The 17,458-nt window shown below is 41.4% G+C and overlaps 1 protein-coding gene across 1 annotated transcript in view; it reads left to right on the top strand.

Moving 5' to 3' along the window:
* The window catches only part of ZNF608 (zinc finger protein 608), a 194,725-nt gene extending 179,509 nt beyond the window's left edge, over positions 1–15,216 (top strand). The window contains exons 5-11 of the mRNA XM_086629866.1: positions 5,759–5,846; positions 6,324–8,775; positions 10,569–10,986; positions 11,546–11,718; positions 12,565–12,718; positions 13,975–14,034; positions 15,080–15,216. Coding sequence (XP_086485992.1) covers positions 5,759–5,846; positions 6,324–8,775; positions 10,569–10,986; positions 11,546–11,718; positions 12,565–12,718; positions 13,975–14,034; positions 15,080–15,216 — 3,482 coding nt within the window. The remainder of the gene's footprint in view (positions 1–5,758; positions 5,847–6,323; positions 8,776–10,568; positions 10,987–11,545; positions 11,719–12,564; positions 12,719–13,974; positions 14,035–15,079) is intronic.
* The last annotated feature ends 2,242 nt before the right edge of the window (positions 15,217–17,458 follow it).

Raw genomic sequence — 17,458 nt, 5'->3', positions numbered from 1 at the left:
ATCATGTCCACAGAACTCATAAAACCTGCTTTTTTCTGTGGAATTCTGAAAATGATTTTATTACATTACAAATCACTTTTGTAACATATGACCTTTCATTCCGTAATAAAATCCAAGTACAAATTGTCAACAGTTATTTTGTACAGATTATTACGTGATATCTATCAGTGTTGCTTATGTAAAATAGTTTTGTGGTCCTCTGGGCATGTGTTAGTTTTTCCTGTCTGTTGTTGGGTAATTTTTTGCCATAAACATTGTGGTTATCAGTATGACGAGTAAAGAAAAAAGCTCATAATGGTACATGCACTGTGAAGGAAAACTCTTTCTTGCTCCTAACAGGCTAATGAAATTCCCCTTGGTGTTAAAAGCGAAACTTCCATTGACAGTGGTGGGCACTAGGTAACATCCTGTGTGCACCTTTGCCATATGTTAAGGCTTTTCTGTATGATCCTGCGTAGGCTAATAATGGATTTCGGCAGAAAAGGTACTGACAAACACAAGTGAAGTGTAAAACTTCCTAGGTAACATGACCCCATTTTCTTGTGTTACACACCATTTTGTAACTCCTATACAGAACACGTTCACCACTTACAGTGTCTGCTCCTTAATGAGAAAGAGTAGTATGGGTAGTAACTTTTGAAATTTTTGTTTTCTTATTCTTGGCTGCTTTAATTTAGAATATTTGACACTGAAGACTGCAGAGGATATTGCTAATTTCAGATACACTGTAACTGTGAATAGTTATGTAGTTTGTAAATGGAGCGATAAACCAAATTAAATCAAGAAATTCACACCTTCATTTTGGGAAAGTTTTTCTCTATTACATCCAAATCTTGTGAACTGTGCTCTGGTAATTGGTGAAACTCTTTGAGTTGGCACCCTTTCTTGGTGGAAGAAACTGTTATGGTTTAGCCTTGCTACATAGCCACTCACTTACCCTCCCCCACCCTTGGGGAATGGGAAAGAGAATTAAAGAAAAATAGAAAAGGAGACCCGTGGGTTGAGATAAGAACAATTTAATACTAATACAAAATTTAAAGTAATAATACATGAATATATATATGTATAATGATAATAATGTACACAAACAAGTGATGCACAATGTAATTGCTCACCACACGGTGACCACAGCCTATCCCATCCCAGTAAACAATGCCAAAACAGAAAGTCCCAACACCACAATCCTGGATGAGCGAAAGGCCCAAAAAGAGAGTGAGAGAGAGAGAGAGCATTAAGAGTCTGAGAGCGCCCCCGGAAGAGCAAGAGCTCTTCTTCCAGATCAACCCTCATCTATATACTGGGCATGACGCTGCATGATACGGAATATTTCATTGGCCAGTTTGACCCTCAATCCTTGAATCCAAGTTCAAATCATAAGGGGAGTTGTAGACTCTTTGTCCCAGCCATGCTTCCCCCTATCCTGTTGTGCTCCTGCACACCAGCAAGAACACGGCAGCTGAAAAGTCCTTGAGACCTCAGTGCCAACTATAAACATCAGTGCGCTGTCAGCGTTCTTCTCATAACAAATTTCAGACTAAAACCAAAACACAGAGCTCTTATAGCTGGTAAAAAGAAAAACTAACTCTATCCTAGTCAGAACCAGGACAGAAACATTTGCATGTAGTCTAAATATATTCACTATTGTTTATCCAGCCTCACAAGAACAAGATTAGATATTTGGCCAGGTTTCCTCAATTGGAATCCTTAAGAGTCCAGATATCCTCAGGTACACTGCATTACAAGCATCTGAATTGTCCTCCCTTCTTCAGTAATGGGTTATTTTAAACAGTTTAGCCTCTTGAGCATTTTTTAAGGTGAAAATACATCTCTCTGTTCAGATAGTATGAAACCTGTGAGTTCTTCAGACTCTCTTTGCCTTTTCACTCTTGTTCAGGCAATGCTAAATAAATGATTGTTACATAATGTGTAGTCTAATGTGTAGTAGTCTAAGGTATAGTAGTCCAATGTAATGGGAAGTCTCATTACAGGGACTTACAACTTGACGCAGCCCCAGTAAGGTTTGATCCTGTATGTGGCATGTTACTCACTTCTTAAGATGGATTATGTTGAGAGCTATGCCCCAGCCCATGCATGCTCAAAAGAGGATTTTGAACAACTTAGAGAAGGATTAGTGCATCTGTGACTGCATGCCCACTGTAGTCAGGTGCCATACTTGGAGGCAAACTGAAGACTGCTGTAGTACTATTTATGTACTGCCTCTGAGACAGTCCAGAGAAGTCCCAGCAGAGGTTCTTGTTTTGAGCTTGAACTCTGTGCCAGGACAAGTATTTTGGATCAAAGAAACTTGTAATAGTACACCCTGACTGGATGCAGCAAGAATAATGCTTCTCTTCAGTAGTGCATCTAGTACACAGTGTGGACTGCTTACTTACCTTTCTCATCTCCATTTTCATTTTCCAGTGTCTAGTAAGCTTCCAATTGCATGTTTCTTTAGGGGTCAGTCCTACTTTCCATGTTAATTACTTATATTTTCTTGACCCATTTCTATGGTAATCTTAGAAGATTAAATGAGCTACCTTCACTGCCGATTCTGTGGAATCTTACCTGTGGCTGAGTAATGTGCTGTTAATTAGGGGAAGGAAATTTATTCCTTGCCACAGTTATTCTAACACAGCATGGAGATTAATCTTCCCTCCTGCTTACATACTGGGGCCTTTGCTAAGACTAACAAACTTAATGAGATGCTAAACATGACTGACTTTAAGGGGAGAACTTACTGTGTTTGCTTTTGAAGCATTTGCTTTCTTACACTGGAAGGTCATTTGAATGTCTTCTAAGAATTATGTAAATGTGTATTGATTTCAGAAGGTTTCATTATTATACCTACTCCGTGCCTTCTACTTTGCCCTCTTTTCTGTTGATAGGTAACAGACTTATCTTTAGGTCTGTTATATAAATTAATAAATAAAAGTGCACATAGACAAGACTACACATACTGAGGAAGATGGAGACTTACTTAGGTGAACACCTTTTTTTTACAAAAGCCACAAAACCTAACAATCACATTTTAAGAAAAGGGTAAAGGTGAACTAGCTGGGGAAAAACGAATGGCACAGTTAGTTCTCCCGTAATACTCTGTGGGAAGGCAGGAAGCTGTCCTTGCTTTGTACAGTTAGGAGATTGAACCAACACTGGTGAATGGATAGGAGGGAGGAATTGTGCTGTTGCAGGGAGATGGGCTGCATGACGTAGTAGAATTGAGCAATGGGAAACACCCGTGATTTTCACTCGGAACATTACCGAGTCACAGCTAACAAGCTATTGAGGTGGAAGGAAAACGTCAAGGTTAATCTGTGCGAGCGGCAGTTGGGCACATAGCTTGACTTGCTGCAGGAAACCCAGTTTCCGCTGGCAAGTTATTTTCTCTGTGGATCTATTGACGTTCTCCTCTTCCCGTTTTTTGCCCATACGTTTACATGTGCAGATTTCACGACACGGCGCCATTTCAGCGCTCTAGGAGAACACCGTCGTCCCAGAGCCCGTGCGCTCCCTCCGCTTGGGTGCCTGCGGCAGGGCGGGGCTGCGGAAGCGTCTGCTCCCCTCTTGGACGGCGGACAGTTCCGGCAGAGCCCACGGGGCCGCCCTCGGCCGCAGGAGCCTCTTCACGGCGATGGGGCCCCTCCCTCCGCTTGCCTTTACCCGCCTTAACACCTCACACCAGGCCCAGGAGGCGGCTGAGGGCGGCTGCCGTCGGCGAAGTGTCGCAGCCGGGGTCCGCGCTCCGACGAGCCGGTTCCCGGGGGTACGCGGCGCTGCTCGCCGAGAGGCGCCGCCGCTCCCGCTCGGGAACGCGGCCTGCCTGCGCGCGCCTCCCCACCCCCACCCCTTCCGTCCTGTGCCACCAATGGGCTGCCGGCGGCGCGTGCCGCAGGGCTGGGCGCGGCCAATCGGGAGCCGGAGTCGGCGGCGAGCGCGGGCCAATGGCGGCGGCGGCCGGGACGCCCCGCGGGGCCGGCGGTGACAAAGGCGCCGGTGGGAGCGGGCGGGGCTGAGCCGCGTCCTGCCCCCTGCGCTGGTGTTCCAGCCGTGGGTGTCGTTCGAAGGGGACGAGGGCAAAATGTGGTGTGCTTGGGGTTTGTTTTTTTGGGTTGTTTGTTTTTTTTTTTTCCTTCCTCTCTTCCAGACTGCCAAATTTGCGTGAGTCATAAAAATACAGCACAGCGATTTAACCTAAATCCTTGTTGGTATTCCAAGCCTGGCTCTGACCCTGGCTGGGAGAGCCGTTTGTCTTTCATCCTTCAGACCGGTTCACCCCAGCCTACAAAATTCTAGTCGCCTTATCATAATGGCAACTTAAAACCACATGGGGAATAATTTTCAAATCTGCTACAGAGAATTTTCAAGGAAATCCCTTCTTCCCTGGTACCTCTGCTAACAACGCTTCAAATACTTCGCCGCTGTTAAAAGGCCCCCGAGGAAATAAGCGGCTGGTTGCGTGTTTACTTTGCCTTGGTGCAGCAGAGAGGGATCGTTTTAGTGCAAAATTAGAAATGGCACTGGTAAGACAAAGCAGAAAGACTGGCTGGAAACATGCTGGCACAGTGCCATTATTATATCCGTTGCAGAAACGCTACAGCTAGAACAAGGGAAGTGTAGAGGAAAAACAAGTCACAAGGCTGGCAGCTGCAAGTTAGTGTCTTCACTCCTCTCATAAATTGGAAACGTTTTGCATCATGCCTTTCTTTGCTAGATGAAATACATTTTTTATTTCAGTGTACGTTCTAACGACAAGAGATGGCTGGTTCAATAATATTACCTTGTCTTTATCTGCGGAAGTTCATCAATTAAAGGGGTCATTATTCTGCCATAAACACGGTGATAAATTGTGTGAAGAAGTGTTTGAGGACAACCTGAAAACATTTGAATGGCATCCCCTATGTTTATTTTATTGTTACTTAGGACACCTTACTGTACACATATTTCACAGGGATAATTTGAATAAACCAAGATTAGAAGTCTGCTTTAGGTGGGCAGGCAAATTTACATTTGACAAAAGTTGTAGGTGGAAAAGCCATTAAATTACAGTACATTTTTTAAAGGATCTCTCTTTCTGTGTATCTGTATTGCGATTCTTCTTAGCTTTACTGTATGGTTCCAATTTCATGTCTAGTCTCTTACTTTCCACAGAAGAAAAAGCAAGGCAAATAATAAGCATTTCCATCTGTATCTACTGAACGAAACTTGCAATGCGTGCGTGTGTGTGTGTGTGTGTGTTTGTGTGTTTGGATAGATGCAATTTCGAATAAATAGAAGCATCATTATCATATTGTTCAAAGCAAAGCAGATTCTTCTCAGTCACCTACTGATTTAAACACTGTAACTGGTGCTTAGTTTATGCTGGCTGACTGCCAAGCGAAAGCAATTATGTGCAATAATAGCAAAATTAAGAGGTGAGTGTTGCTGTTTTACAGCAGGACATGGCAAAACCCATTTCCTTCTGTCAGCTGTATCTTGATTACACACAGAGTCACACAGGCACACACTCTCTCGTACACACACACACGCGCACACACGCTCTTGTTCCTTGTCGTTTTTGCTGTCTTTCCTGTGGGTTTTAAGTTGAGGTCACTGAAACCAGAAAAGAGGAAGAGCGTAGACCACAGCATTTGAAAGCAAATGAGAATAAAGCTCTCACTTTGTAGAGAAGGAGAGGAAAAATGAAAAAAGAGCAAAACAAAAAGCTTGCCCAAATTATCATTTCGACTGTGGTAATACTTTGTTTTTCTCTCACTGGCAGGTGTCCTAGTGGTAAATGTTACGTGGAGGAACAAGACTTATGTGGGAACACTGCTGGACTGCACAAAGCATGACTGGGCCCCTCCTAGGTAGGCAATCATTCTGAGTCTGTTTTTCCTTTGCTGTATTTTCACCCCCAGTCTCTGTCAGGACACTGTACAGGGATTAATAAAAAACAACTGGTTATAATTGAAAACATGCATCAGTGAAACGAGTAGTTCTCTGTTCCACACTGAAATGTGGGGTGGGAGTTTTTATTTCTTTCTTGTGTGTGTTTTTGAGAGGGAAGGGGAGATACGTGGGATTCAGTCAGAGGGAAGTTAATTTAAAAGTGCATTTCTGTAAGTTTGGAGAATTTTTCTCCCCACTGTTCTAATTAGCTGATCTTGTTCTTACCATTTTCGTCCTATTTAAATGACTTTCCCTTTGAGACTGTAATGTTCTGATTTTTAAGGAGGACATCTTTCCTTTAAAATGTATGAAGATTCTGTTACAGGAAATGATGTTGGTTTGGTATTTATTCAGTTCACAGCTCCTGTTGATGAAATCTGCTCTTGTTTATACAGGTTTTGTGAATCGCCAACAAGTGACCTGGAAATGCGTGGAGGACGGGGCAGGGGAAAGCGGGCAAGATCCGCTGCAGCTGCAGCTGTACCTGGGAATGATGCAAGTTTTGCAGAGTCCAGAGGACTGCAGAATAAGAATCGAGGTGGTGCCAATGGAAAGGGGAGGAGGGGCAGCCTTAACTCAAGTGGGCGCAGGACACCTCCAAACTGCGCCATGGATGAAGTCAAAGCCAGCCCCTCATCCACAAACAAGAGGAAGACTAAGCCTCCAATGGAGCTAGATTTGAACTCTAGTTCAGAGGACAATAAATCTGGAAAACGAGTTCGTACTAACTCTAGAAGCACTCCTACCACCCCACAAGGGAAACCTGAGACTACTTTTTTGGACCAAGGCTGCTCTTCTCCAGTGCTGATTGACTGTCCTCACCCCAACTGCAACAAAAAGTACAAGCACATTAATGGACTACGCTACCATCAGGCTCATGCACATTTAGACCCAGAAAACAAACTGGAGTTTGAGCCTGACAGTGAAGACAAAATTTCAGACTGTGAGGAAGCATTGAGTAATGTGGCACTTGAATGCAGTGAGCCAAGCACAAATTTGCCAGGCTTTGATGCACTAAAAGCACCGACGTCTCCTTCCTCCATCACTACCCCAGGGACCCCAAAGGGAAAAAGGGAACTGACCAGCAATGGCCTCGGTTCAGTTATCGGTTCAAAAACTGGCAAGAATTCTGGCAAAAAGAAGGGTCTGAACAGTGAATTGAACAGCCTTCCGGTAATTTCTAACATGGCAGCCACACTGGATAATTGCTCGGTAGCAGATGGCGGTTTGCAAACTGAAATGCCGAAGTTGGAGGCTGAAGGGTTAATTGACAAGAAGAGTTTGAGTGATAAAGGCAAGAAAGCGAACAATTGCAAAGTGGATAAAAACCTTTCCAAACTTAAAACAGCCCGGCCCATTGCCCCAGCGCCAGCACCAACTCCTCCTCAGTTAATAGCTATACCTACTACAGCCTTTACAACCACCACTACGGGGACAATACCTGGACTGCCCTCTCTAACAACTACTATTGTTCAGGCTACACCAAAGAGCCCTCCACTAAAACCTATTCAACCAAAGCCCACAATTATGGGAGAGCCAAGCACTGTAAACCCAGCTCTCACCTCGCTCAAAGACAAAAAGAAAAAGGAGAAGCGAAAGCTGAAGGACAAGGAGAGCAAAGAGACAGGAAGCCCTAAGATGGATTCTAAGATGGGAAAGCTGGAGGACTCAAAAGGGTCTGGGAAGGACTTATCTGGACATTTTTTAAAGGACCATCTCAACAAGAATGAAGGGCTAGCTAATGGACTGTCAGAGTCTCAAGAGAGCAGGATGGCAAGTATCAAGGCTGAAGCTGATAAGGTGTACACGTTCACAGACAACGCACCCAGCCCTTCCATAGGGAGTGCCTCCAGGATGGAATGCAGCACTTTGGTGAATGGACAATCTGCCATGGCGCCACTGCACGTGTTGACGCAAAACGGTGCGGATAGCGCGGCCGCTAAAACCAACAGCCCTGCTTACTCGGATATTTCTGATGCGGCTGATGATGGTGGCTCCGACAGCAGGTCAGAGGGCATGAGGTCAAAGGCCAGCTCTCCGTCGGATATTATTTCTAATAAGGATGGTGTTGTAAAAGGACATTCTTCAGCCGCAGCACAATCGGCTCAAGCGAAAGAGTCCCATTCTCCCTATTACCATGGCTACGATCCTTATTATTCCCCAAGTTACATGCACTCTGGACAGGTCAGTGCCCCAGCAGCTGGGAACAGCAGTACCCCACAGGGACTGAAGATTAAAAAAGAGACTGAGGAAGAGGCTGAAAAGAAAGAGAAGGCAGAACTGTTGGATGCCAAGAAAAGTGAAAGCACTTCCTCTAATTTGCAGCCACAACATCAGTCAGTAATAACGCAAAGACACCCTGCACTTGCTCAGTCACTTTATTATGGACAGTATGCCTATGGGCTCTATATGGACCAAAAGTCCTTAATGGCTTCTAACCCTGCTTACAGGCAGCAGTATGAAAAATACTATGAGGACCAGAGACTAGCAGAACAGAAAATGGCACAAACAGGGAGGGACTGTGAAAGGAAGAATGACCCCCCCTTGAAGGAGATTGTGAAGGATGACAACAAGCAGAAGAATATTCCTTCTGCCACTATTTCAAAGGCCCCTTCAACTCCAGAGTCAGGCAAAAATAACACTAAATTAGGGTCATCAGTCCCTAACAAAGGTGAGGAGACAAGCAAATCACAGATCCTTTCCAATCACCAGCAGCAGCTTCAGTCTGACAGTTTCAAAGCCAAACAAATGGAAAACCACCAGCTTATAAAGGAAGCTGTGGAGATGAAATCTGTTATGGACTCCATGAAGCAAACGGGAGTAGATCCAACCACAAGATTTAAGCAGGTGAGATCACAGGAAATGGAACAAGAGTCTCTTGAGTTATCTTTAACTCATGTGAGATTTTGTTCCTGATTCTGCTATGTTCTTCCACCTTAGCAGCCAAGCAAGCTTTGCCATCCTTTTTTCTTGCCGGATAGTACTGTAGCCTATGAACCGACCAACAGACATGTCGGTTCAGCTGTTTGAAAAGAATAAAAATAATTAAAAAAAAAATCTAGCAAGGTGGTGATAGAACCCAAGCTTAAGACCTGAATAAACTATTTTAAATTACATGTGTGAGTAGAGTGAGATTTCTCTTTTAGATGTAAATTCTACGCAATTTGCTTAGTTCAGAAATGAGAAATTTCAAGAAAAATAAGCAGCTTCAATTTCAACAGCAGAAATAAATTTCAAAGATTTGAAACATGGTTTGAAGTGTTTCTTTTTTTTGTTAAATGACAGTTGGCGTTTACTAAAAATGGGTGAGCTGGTTCTTTGAAGAGTTGACTTGAAGCTCAGCTCTTTATCTTAACCCAAGGTGACCTTTTTGAAGCAGTTAAGTTCCCCTTCTCTCCTCAACCAACCTCAGGCCCCTACAGACCTACACAATGGATTAAATCCGCTCTCCATTGAAGTCAGTGATAGTTTTGACATTGACTTCAGTGGAACCAGAATTTCATCCACTGGCTTCGTGCTGACCTTCCTAGATGTCGTGTTGACTTCATTTGCGGCAATGCAACTGTCTCTGTGCTCTGAACCAGAGCCTCAGTGCTGGATGCTTTCATGTTCTGGTGTACAGTACATCCCAGACTTCACCCTTACGGGCTGTCTTTCAAGATACAGTGGGGTCAGGTGAGTGGGAGTTAGGGAGCTCTAAAGGAAGTGAGATGGTACAGCCCCGAGCAGGAGAAGACTTCTGCTGATTCCAGTGAGTATTTGAACCAGACCGTCCAAGCGTCCAGTTATGTGTTTATGTTTCTGTTGCACGTGCCATATACATGTATCAATTGGAGACAATGTTTACAATTAACTCTTGCGTATCCTGTATTACAAAGAAAGTCTTGTTACTGCTCAGTACTGATTGGTGTAGTCTTGTAAAGAACTCACCTACCTAATTCTATAACATGTTTATAAACTGCTCTGTGTAATGTGTTACGCAAAAATGTATTTATGATATCCTGTACGTGTTCTTTAAGCCACGTGGTCCTGATGCTGTAAATACTTACCTACCCATATGTAATTTTACAAACTTGAAATAAGAATGTCAGCTGAAGAAGCCTGCCTTAGCATCTGAAGAAGCCTGCCTTAGCGTCTGACTTCCACTGGTTCCTGAATGTTTGTAATATCAGAGGCAGCATTAGCATCTTTCCAGCTAGATCAGTTTTTCAGGTTCATTGTTCCAGGTAATCTAAGTGCTCTGGCGTATCATTAGCCAGCTTTAATTTTGTGGTTCACAGATATTTTTCGCTCTCTAGTGGGAAAATCTCTCTGTGGGCTTTAATTAAAATGTTTTATGAATAGCGTGGTCCCAGAACTTTGATACAATGCATATGTATTTCATGATTATACTAGTTAAAGGCATGAAGAAGGATATAAGATGAAGCAATTGAATTAAATTTTGATAATAGTCTCTTGCTCCTTCATGGGAATATTGGTTTGACTTGGAGCTCAAGGCACTCTGTAGCAAGCAGACCTCTCCTCTATGTAATAGGGATATGTTATTAAAACTGCTATTAAAAATACATTAACTGAAGTACAGGAAACATCAATAGCAATCTTTAAGTTCAGAACAAAATTTTTTTTCTCCTCCATATTAGGATCCAGATTCACGAACATGGCATCATTATGTTTATCAGCCCAAATACCTTGATCAGCAAAAGCCAGAAGAACTTGATCGTGAGAAAAAGTTAAAAGAAGACAGCCCTAGAAAAACACCTAACAAGGAAAGTTCCCTGCCTAACCTTCCTGTCTCATTAGCAAGCATTAAAGAGGAGCCTAAAGAGGTCAAGCGTTCTGATTCTCAATCAGTGGATGAGAGCAAGATAAAAAACGATGATCGAAAGACTCCTATAAACTGGAAGGACTCTCGGGGTGCTAGAGTAGCAGTTTCCTCACCGATGAGTCAGCATCAGTCATATATCCAGTACTTGCATGCTTATCCTTATCCACAGATGTACGATCCCAACCATCCAGCCTATCGTGCAGTCTCTCCTGTCCTAATGCACAGCTATCCTGGTATGTATTCTGAAATTTGCCTTGCACGCCAGTTAAGCTTTACACCCTCGAAGTGCAGTAAAGCTGCACTTTTATATTTCTGTTAGTAGCAAAGGTAGATGAGAAGCTTCATGGGTGACATTTGTTTTGCTTGTGCTTCCACTAGGGAAAGTTCTGTAGATGAAACTGTTTTAATACAAGATGTTCCTTTTATGAACTGTCACAGTTCCCAGCTACAGTTTTCTCAACTCTTGACAGTCTGCTATTGCTGTTAGACTGACAGATAGTTTATTGCCTATAAAAATATTCTAAGCACTTACTGTCAGAACCATTATGGTTACTATTCCTTTCACTTAAAGAGGACCCATAAATGTCTGAAATGGCTATCGGCTCAACCCTCTTTATAACCTCCATTCATCAGGGTAAATTAGGTGAAGAAATTGAAGAGCAAAGATGCCATTTGATAGTCATGTGATCTGTTTTTAACGTTATCCTCTGTCCTGGCACCCTCCACTCCCACCTTGATATAACCAAAATGTAAAAACAGTAACTTGATGTGGTATTTATTGTTTACCCACAGGGGCCTATCTCTCTCCAGGATTTCATTATCCAGTTTATGGGAAGATGTCGGGGAGAGAGGAGGCAGAGAAAGTCAATACCAGCCCGAGCATCAATGCAAAATCAAGCACTGAGTCCAAAGCACTGGATTTGCTCCAGCAGCATGCCAACCAGTATCGCAGCAAGTCCCCTGTTGTAAGGCTTCATCTTTTGTCACTGAAGAGTGCTACATATGGGGAGGGATAGAGAACATCATTTTGAGAAGCACGCAATCTAGCATCGAGCTCTGAATGCATGATTCTTCTTTATAGTACTGCTTAAAAGAAAAGCAGTTTGTAGTCAGGATGCTTCTGTGGCATAAACTGCAAGTGACACATATAAGAGTTCTGTGCTCAGAGTCTTCCTGTGTTAAATGAATGGACTCCTACAGAAACATAGATTCAGAGATTTGAATTTTTGGGATTTGATGATAGTCCCCTGCCTATATTTGACAAGAAGCCACATCTTCCAAATAGCAGATTACCAGCCTCCATTTCTGAAGGTTTTCACATTGGAGCAAATACTGTTATTTTACTTTTGGATAAGTTGATGCTAGTTTTGACTGTGAGCAAGTCACCGACTCTGATACTATTTTTAAAAGGGCTTTCTTGCTATTCAGGCAGGCTTGATCCCCAGAGTGCATTAAAGGTGGCTGAGGATTCATTTACGTCAGCTTTTAGCAGCTCAACTAGGTTGTTCAAGCATTGGCACGTCAGCCAAGCTTAAGGAACCCCAAAACTAGATGTCATTGTGGTGGCTTCAAGCTGCACTGTGTTGCCTCAAAATCTCTGTGCCTTGGAAAAATCTTGCGTTAGACTGATACACCATCTTTAGATTAGATTAGAACCAGGTGCAAATAATCCAGTAGAGATACTACTTCTTCAGAAAAAATCAGCTTCATCATTTGAATTCAAAAGCTTGTTGCCAGGCAACGGCAAGTATGGTTTTGTTGTGATTTTGTCCCTTTTAAAATTCTCACATCAGTTTTCTTTCTGTTACTAGCCTGTGGAAAAATCAGCAGCTGAGCGTGAACGGGAAGCGGAAAGGGAACGAGACCGTCATTCGCCTTTTAGCCAGCGGCATCTCCATACACACCATCACACACATGTTGGAATGGGTTACCCTCTTATACCTGGACAATATGACCCATTTCAAGGTGAGCAGATTTCCAATGGTGGGATTAGCTTGCCTTGTGGAGTTGTTACCAGGACACTGGAAATCAACACTACGTGAAGAATTTTGAATAGAGATCCCCTTGTTAAATCAGAACTGCTTTACATTTAGGAAGAAGGCTTGAAAATTCACAGCATGGACTAACAGCAAATTAATAGCTTCATGCCTGAGAAGTACCAAGTTTTGTTTCCAAAACTGAGTGTTAGAGCATTATTAAGGATGTACCAGTTAGGCAGTCATTCACGTGAATGTTTTGATTCCTACTGCAAACTGACATTAACTGGCTGAAAGGCAGTAAAAAAACCAAATCAGACAACCGCCTTTTTGTGTAATTAGGGTTGTGTAAGCAATGGAAGAAGTGTAGCAAAGACAAAAGCTTTTTATTCTGAACATATTTTATGTACAAGGCATCGCAGTCACAAGGGTTTGAGCTTGTTATAATTCGACCGTCTGAAAGAGGACTCTTTGTATTTTGGCAAATGCAGCGCACAAAGTTGCAGTCAGGGAAAAAGCAGCTCAGTAAGATACGATTCATTCTCCCTAGGTTTTATACCAGTCTTTGACTGTTTCTCTCTAACCCTGGACTCTAGCTGAATTGAAAGGAGATTTCCTCCCAAGCAGCAAAGTACATGCTATCACAATTGGTGGCTAAATGACATTAATTCATTATGTTCACTTGGTGCCTCAGCAGTTATTTTTCCTGTGTAAAAGTCTTGACATTTCTCAGTTTGATTCAGTGATTCCATATGCCTTTTGGGATGCATTATGCTTGTTCAGTAGGAAAACTGTAAAAATGATAAGTTATTATGCAAGTATTGTATTCTGAGCAGCTGGCATGTCGTTTCTGTAATTCACTGTGACTTTTGATTCTTGTTGTTTCCTGGTACTTATTATTTCTACTGAGCTTCCTATTCAGGAACTCATAGAAAGCACTTAGCATCATGCAGCGCAGTACTTGGAAAGGAATACAATAAGTAGGAATGTTGTATTTTCTTGTAAAATATCTATAAAGGACGATTCAGTTTACTATATGAAGGTATATTGATCATACTGGGCAGACTGTTTTAACACTGTTGCCTGAAATATTTCTCGTTTATGTAGTAGTAGAACACCCCCATTTTCTGATGGTGGGGTTTTTTGTCTGTTTGCCATAGACATGCTTCCTAACATTTCTCTGAGCACAAAAATCCATTAAAACCAGAAGTACATCAACATTCCTTCGTTTCTTCTTTCCTTCAGGATTGACCTCTGCTGCCCTTGTTGCCACTCAGCAGGTGGCTGCACAGGCATCTGCATCTGGTATGTTTCCTGCACAAAGAAGGTAAATAGCCAGTAAATCTTAAATTATGTATCTTTACATAGAGAGGAGAAAGCAAACCATGGATTTTATAGGCTGATAGTCTGCAGTTCCTTGCATGGCACAGTTTTTAAAGATGAAAAAACAACTTGAGACTTTGGGTTAATTGTAGTTTTATTGTCTTTAAGGTGGCATTTTGTCCCTAGTTTTGTCCTTTAGTGGTAACTTAGATCTTTAAGAAGGAACAAATAGTCTGTCTTCTGAGATTTTCCATAGACTATGTTTTAAGGATTGGTATTAAGATAAAAGAAGCAATTATGAAACACAATTGAAGATCCAATTTTTTTATAAAAGGAGTTTAAAGTTCATGTTCAGTTAGATCCATGTACTAGCAGGAAAACTTAAAATTTTACCTATTCTGCAAGTCTGCATGATTTGCTGATTTTGCTTTCAGAGAAGTTTGTTTGGGAGTTCATTAGAGGTGACATCGTGTTTAAGTTGCATACCCATTCCACGCGTTTGCCTTAGTTATTTACTAGGTTTTCAGTAGAATTTACTCTTCCACCATCACCATTACTCCTCAAGAGGAAAGAGACTCTTCTGTGTTATAATGCTCCTATCTCAAGTAAAAAACTCAAAGCGTCCTTAATATTAGGGTTTATTTCATCGCTGCCATGTTAAGACTCAGAGTTTAATGTATTGAATAGTACTGTAATGTTCCGTGGTTATGAGTGTCTTTCTGAAAGCTGACTCTGAAAACAAGCAACCGTGTAAGGCTCTTAGGTGGAATTATTTGAGTGGCAACGGTTTACAGCCCTGAAAGAGCTGATGGATGCTAGGGTGTCAGAACCCAGAAGATAAATCCCAGCATAGGTTACTTGTTAGTATGTTGTTCCTGGCAGGGAAGGGACGAGGACACGGTTTGCTGTCTTTCCTTCTTGGATTTCAGAGTACTGTGCAGATTTCATTTCATGGTGTATCCGAGGTGCAGAAAAAGACTAGGAGGAAAGGATACTGCATGCTAAAATGTTTTTATTTCTCTTTCAGAGAATGACGAGTTCGAAGATGTACATTGTCATGTGACTGGATCACATGAGGAAGCGCTTTATTACAGACATCAGTTCCATGGTGTTAATTTGAAATGCCTTAATGGCAGGCAAAAACCAGTCATTTCATTTTTGTAAATTGCAGATTTTATCACAGAGTAACAAATGTTGCTGTAATTAGACTTCTGTTTTTATATATATATATATATGCGTATATATATATATACATATATATATAAAAATATATATATATTCTTTACTTTTTTTGTATCAGTACCAAGGCTCGCACACAGGGTCTGCTGCTAAGTTGCGAACCACACAGTAAAAGGAGATATGTATTTGTCATGTTTAGAAAGCGTTAACTGCAAAAGGTTTTTTATTTCTTTTCTCTTCTTCCTTTTTTTCTTCTTTTTTCTTCCTTTCCAATTGTAAATAAATAATGTTATGTATCAGTGTGCCTGAACCTTGCATACCCTTCTGATGTTTCCCACAAGCTCTCAAAGAGGCTAACTGTGATGACACTTTGGTACAATGTAGACGTCTATTTGGTGGCTCCTATTAAGATGCATCAGTGTAAAATGTTACTGTATTCACTGTTTCATTGTAATTGTGTATTGTGAAAAATATACCTTTGGAAGGCATGGGGATTCTAGTACCACAAAAACTGTGTTGTATATAATGTATAGATTTTAAATGGAGATAATGAGCATCTGTGAATAATGAAATGTCTTTTTTGATAATCTTGAATGGCAGATAACCTAATAGCCTGCATACCAGAAGACATCTGTGATTGTTCTATTACTTGAATAGTCCTGCAGTCGTTTTTTTAATGTTTACAATTACCCAGTTTTAGAAGAGAGACTTTAATGCCATTGCCTGGTTACTTGTTTTATGCTGTAATCTAGTTTATTTTATGTAAAATGTATATCGAATGCTTTCATTTTTACACCTGCCTTAAGTAATTAGGCAATCAGAACAAAGAAAAAGAGTTGGTTTTGTACTCTCTTGGGGCCACTTTGAAAGATGTGTCGTAGATGTAGATAGCAGAGGCTGCAGCTACCACGCAGCTACTGGTCCATGTCCCCAGAGGTTCTCCTGGGGCTCACCACTGGTGTGCACCTGCAGCCATCCTGTGCCTCCCCGCTGGGCCTGCGGTGTTGTCCTCTCCCAGTGGGTGACGCGGGGCTCAAGCCTGATGGCAGTGGACCTCTTTCAGTTGACCCTCATGGGCTCCAAAAAAGCCCGGAGTTAACACCTTAGATGGTATTAGTGGAGCTTTAATCTCTAATACCTGTTTTAGAGCAGCTCTGTATGCTATAAATTATAGGCAAATTTTTTTCTCTTATATCTGTATTGCCCCCTTCCACCCTGCAATGAATAGAAACCTAAAAACAGAGGACCTGTTGTTTTAAAAATAAAAGTCCTTTGCTGTGCATAACCTGCATTACCACAAAATAAATATTTTATGTGGCTGTACGACCTGTTTTGTTACAGTGCAGTTAACACAGTACACAGTAATACGAAATAACTAATTGTGACATGAAAAAAAAAACATGTACTGGTCACATTTTTGAGGCTTTAACTTCTGTCGTTTTCTTCATATCCCAGTTATATTGATTATCAAAGCTGTTTTTTAAAGTTTTACTGGTTTTTTTGTTTGTTTGTTTTGCATTTTTTTTTAAACAGTGAATTACTTCAAGTTAAAGCTTGTTCTTGAAGTCAGTTCCATTTCTCCTACCTTGTGAATACTTAATATAGAAGAACGAATTAAAGATTCCCAACAGACAAGCACACTTGGACTTTTTATATTACTATGATGAATCTGCCATTAATATTGCTATAATTGTTTTATTTTTATAGGCATAAAATCAGTTCCCTTAGTGACTAGTTATAAGGTTTATTGATTTTTACTACACATCATTCATCTGTGGCTTACTCTTATTGTCTTGTTCTGAACACATTCAGAAGTCTCACAGTGGTGACATACTACAAATTAGCCTCATAAAAAATGGGAAGGAAGGGATGTTTTCTTTGGAATGGGGATATTGTGAATGCAGGGCTCTTGAAATAATAAATGCCTTATTACTTCTATAGTAAAGGCTCAGATGGCTTTTGTATTGAAATGTACCATTGATTTTTTTTTCAGCCTAGACCATTAATGCTTCTGCAGCAAAACAGATCCTATAAATTCACACTGTTGGTGATTTTGTGTGGTTTAAGATTGAGTGTTGTAAGTAACTGGAATGAATTACTCTGAGTGATACAGGGTAAGCAACAGTTGCAATTATAATTAATGTTACAGCTTTATTATATCCTTAAAGCCTGTAAGAGGGGCTGACATCCATTGCCATTAATTGTCTTCCTCCACTTAAGGTTATTG

This window comes from Tauraco erythrolophus, chromosome Z (assembly GCF_009769465.1).
Source record: "Tauraco erythrolophus isolate bTauEry1 chromosome Z, bTauEry1.pri, whole genome shotgun sequence".
Taxonomy (NCBI): Eukaryota; Metazoa; Chordata; class Aves; order Musophagiformes; family Musophagidae; genus Tauraco; species Tauraco erythrolophus.
Note: the sequence above shows the minus strand (reverse complement) of the source record. Positions and strands in the feature narration are given on the sequence as shown.